At 38.7% G+C, this 4186-nt stretch overlaps 1 protein-coding gene across 1 annotated transcript; it reads right to left on the bottom strand.

Annotated features, from left to right (window-relative positions):
• LOC106322808 (GDSL esterase/lipase At3g27950-like) lies at positions 1 to 799 on the bottom strand (the record flags this gene model as incomplete). Its single annotated transcript, XM_013760948.1, is given in 3 exon segments — positions 1 to 173; positions 244 to 444; positions 519 to 799. Coding segments are annotated over 3 exon segments (627 nt in total), but the record flags the coding sequence as incomplete, so codon positions are not given.
• Between the last annotated feature and the right edge of the window lie 3387 nt (positions 800 to 4186).

Here is a 4186-nt window from a genome sequence, read left to right as displayed (position 1 = left end):
TTTTATAGCAGTAGTGAAGCTTTCGATGATTGCCGGTATAGTTGCTTTGAGTTGTTCCTCTGTCATGTTTTGGAACCCGATGGCGAGATCATTCTGACCGATATCGAAAGTATAAAGAGCCTTTGAGAAATCTTTAGGCCGTGCAAGGACTCCTTTGCAGAATGGAGTTTTTCCTGTTTCACAAATAGGAAATCATTTTCAACTCCGGTTTGGTAATTGGAATGCTCAACCGGTTTAACTCACCGTTGGTTTGGTTGTAAAGAGACAATGTACGAGTCTTGAAGTGAATGAACTGAGACACTTGAGTTCCAATATGGAACTGACTAAAACAAGCAACGGTGGGGCGGATGCAAGAGCCGCCAGTCGCAAAATTAGCCCCATGCCGATAATTAGCTCCAACCGAATCCAAGTACGGTGTTAGATACGGCAACGTCAGATTCTCGGCTGCAAAAAATTCATTACAAATACTGTTTATAGGTTGTAATAAACTAAATGTTACATATCAAAGACACACTTACTAATGAAGTCTATAATGAGACGGCCATCAGAATGTCTCCCCGCAGATCTTCCAAAGAAGGCAACTCCGTTTGGTGGAGGAACTTCTCCTATAGCCGCAGAGATAGCTCCAGTATCTGAATTTGAATCTCCAAAGTTATAAACAGCCGGAAAATTGCAACTCTTGCGAGAGTTTATACGCGATGCGGTCGAGGATTTCTCAGTAAGGCCTAAAAGAAAAAGGATGATGAAAAAGGTAAATTTGGAAGTCGCCATGGTGTTAGTAGATGCAAAGAGCTAAGCATTTCTCCTATAATAATGATCATGAAGTCGTTGCCTCATGTTCGTTGGCAAGTTAATAGTATACTGTAGTTTTAAGGATTAAAATACGGGAAATAGGTCCATCATCCGATAAGATATAATTATAATTTCAACAACTATGATATAATTATCTGTAAACATAGTTTTGTGATATTTAGACGAGCAAGTTGATGATGGATTCATGTGCAGGAATTTATAGCGATTCTTTAAAATAATTTTAATTTGATTAAGTCGTCTTTGAATCATCCGGTTGATCACGTGGGTAACCATAAATAAAGTCCAACGTCTACTCCTTATATTATATATGAAATACTATAGGCCGAAAATGTGCAAATTCATGAGACTAAACATCTAGAACTTTGCGGGAATCCATCACGCTTCACACTTATTTGAGTTTGATTCTAGTATATATATATATATATCATTTTGTAACATCTAATCAGCTGTTTGTCGAAAAAAAAAACATCTAATCAGCCTATTTGCCAAAAAGAAAAACATCTAAATCAGCATTTGTCCGCGAGTTCCAATTTCCATGCGGCCATGCACACTCTCGGCCCTTGCATCAGCTTTTACTCAATAGTTTTTTTTTTACTCAATAGGTTGACATAAGTTATAACTACAGAAAGAATTTGCAAGATTTTTCGAATAGTCATGCTAATCAAATAAAAAAAAATTCATGTCTTTTGTATAGTAATAGTCACAATGATGGAAAGGCAAATATTGAAAAGCAACCACAGAAAATAAAAACTCTAGTTACCTCTCTAGCCCGATTATCGAGAGTCCAGATCTGAGAGCGTTTTTCGACGCCGGCGACGCTTGTCGGCGTCGCCTTTTCTCCTCCTCTTTTCTGTTATGTTCCGACGACGTGTTCTCTTCAGCTTTTTCTATTTTGCTCTCTTCTTTTGTCTTTTTTAGTTATTTTTCATCCATGGCGACCACAAATTTGTTTACGGATGTTGAACTCATCACCACCGGAACAGGTGGCTTCTCCAGGGATTCCTGGAAGGCTTTATTACCTGGTCTGTTATCTCTTTGCTCCATCCAGTCTAGTCTCACCATCTTCATGACCCACATCCACCTCCGATTTGAAGACCTTCTTCGGCCATTCCCCTCTGTTAACTCGCAACACCACCTCACTGCCTCAGCCTCCATCGAAAAGGCACTCTTTGTCCATGGGGATCCACTGACTCGCCAACCAGATCCGGAAGCCCAAGGTCTCGACATCTGCCGGACCATCTTCCCCGACAAGATCTACTATGCTATCAATGTTCATGCTTGGCCTCCGTCAAATCTCATCGGTCAGTTTGCTTATTCCGGTGAGGATAACTCCTCAACGACGTTTGTCTTTTATCCATCCAGCGGCAGCATCTCCTCCATCTTCGACAACCACCTTCGCCTCTCCACTGCTTCTTTTGCTTGGTCGGGTGTTGACGAACAAGCTTCAGAAGGTTGGGCCAGGCCCATTAAGAGGTTGGTTATTGCTAATCCATTTTCTAGCTCTTCAAAGCCCATAACAGTGAAGAAAAAGTCGAATCATGCCTTTGTGATTTTATTGGGGTTTGCTAGTATTATAAAAATTTCGGGTGGGTTCACTGAGATCTATGTTTCAAACTTTATGTATCTTTCCTGTTTGAAGAATTTACCAGTCAATCTACCGGGATTGTTTCTATCTCCATCACTCTTCTCTTCAGAGGAGAAAACCTTACCACCATTTCCTCTTCCATTGGAAAGAGATGATTCCTCGGCCTCGTTGCCAAGCGTTTGTTTCAGTTTCTTCATCGGTTTGCTATCTTGCGGAGCGGTCTCCACGGGACCAGAAGATGCAACCGAGATTACTTCGGTATTTCTCGTAGATGAAGTCTGGACCTCAACGTCACATTATGTGACTATTCCCTAGCTGTCTGACATTATCGTGAAAGTTCCCCCGACGCATTCAAGCATCGTCTCGAATTCGATGTCATCTTCGATTGAAGACCTATCTTGTTTAGTTTATCTATCTGTTGTATTTTCTGTTTATGGTCAAAAGAGGATAGATAATTCCCTCTTTCTATTGTACCGAAGAATTTTAAATTCACTGAAAATAAGTTGTGTTTCAAAAAAAAAAGTCACAATGATGACAACCCATCCTTTGAAATAAAAAATTCGAGTGAATAGTAATAACTATTTAATTTCATTTGTTTTTTTTTTCTTTTAGTCGGTTGTTGAGTTTATTAATCTTTATTTTAGGTGGTTGAAAGATTCAAACACAGCAAGAAAGTGTGTTGAAAAAACGTTAGATAGCAAGATATATATTTGCAAACCAAAATTGTAAAACCCGTAAACCCATATATAAGATTTAAAAAAAAACTTGAAGATCAAGACTCTAACTTGATAAACAAGTAAATTTAAAGATATTACTTTAGGTAGTTAAGAAAGTTTACATTATATAAAAGTTATCTTATATTTTCGTATCAAACACTACGCCGCTCTGCGCCTCCACATTCACTACTAATTAATTACCGTCTCCTTCAGCACTTGATTCTTCGACGCTCAAGTATAAGTATCTGATACACAAATCCTCTCCTTCTAGATAATGGGGAACTGTCTGGCCAAACCGCCTCCGGTGGTGCTCGTTCCTCCCCTCTTTGATTACCCTCCTCTCTTAGCTCGTAACAGGTATCGTCTTCTATCGTATATATAAAGGACACGGAAACTCAAGCCTTCTATTGATTCCCACTGGCATCATGATGTATTTGAGTACGTGCATATGTTCAGCTTTTAATCAAATGTTGAGGTGATGCATGCAGCATGTTGGAATCATCTTACGATTTTCTCTTTGGGAAGCTTGCATTGAAATGTCTCTTTGAGGATTACTTTGAAGTTAAAGACGCAGATCACTTTTCTGCAAAGTTTATGTTGAAGCCTACTGATGACCCTCATGTGGACTTGGTTGCATCAGTATCCTTTAAAAAACTCTTCGTCTTTTATAACAGCACTCTATCATGCATGAATAACTAGGGATGGTGCAAATTTTAAGTTTCCTTAAATAGTAAAAGGTTTCATCCGCTGTAGATGGTAAAGTAGAAGGAGATGCATCGTTTCGCTGGCAAAGGTAATACATATATGTCATATGGTTTTTAAACATTTATTTTTAACAAAAAGAACAATGCTCAACATCTTTTTATGAACTTGTGCAGTGACGTTGATGATCCTCATACTTTTGTAGTGTTGACATGAAGCAGAATTAAGCAGCTAGACTTGAGAATTAAGCTGCCAGACTTGAAAATACTGATAAGGTTTTATAAAGGTTTTATAAGATTTTATAAGGTTTTATAAAAAGCACTAGACTTGAGTTTAGAAGCAGAAGACCAGACTTGAGAAGCAAAGAAGA

Source organism: Brassica oleracea, chromosome C2 (genome assembly GCF_000695525.1).
Source record: "Brassica oleracea var. oleracea cultivar TO1000 chromosome C2, BOL, whole genome shotgun sequence".
Lineage (NCBI taxonomy): Eukaryota > Viridiplantae > Streptophyta > Magnoliopsida > Brassicales > Brassicaceae > Brassica > Brassica oleracea.
The sequence above is the reverse complement of the archived record's forward strand: the minus strand, read 5'-3'. Positions and strand labels throughout refer to the sequence as shown.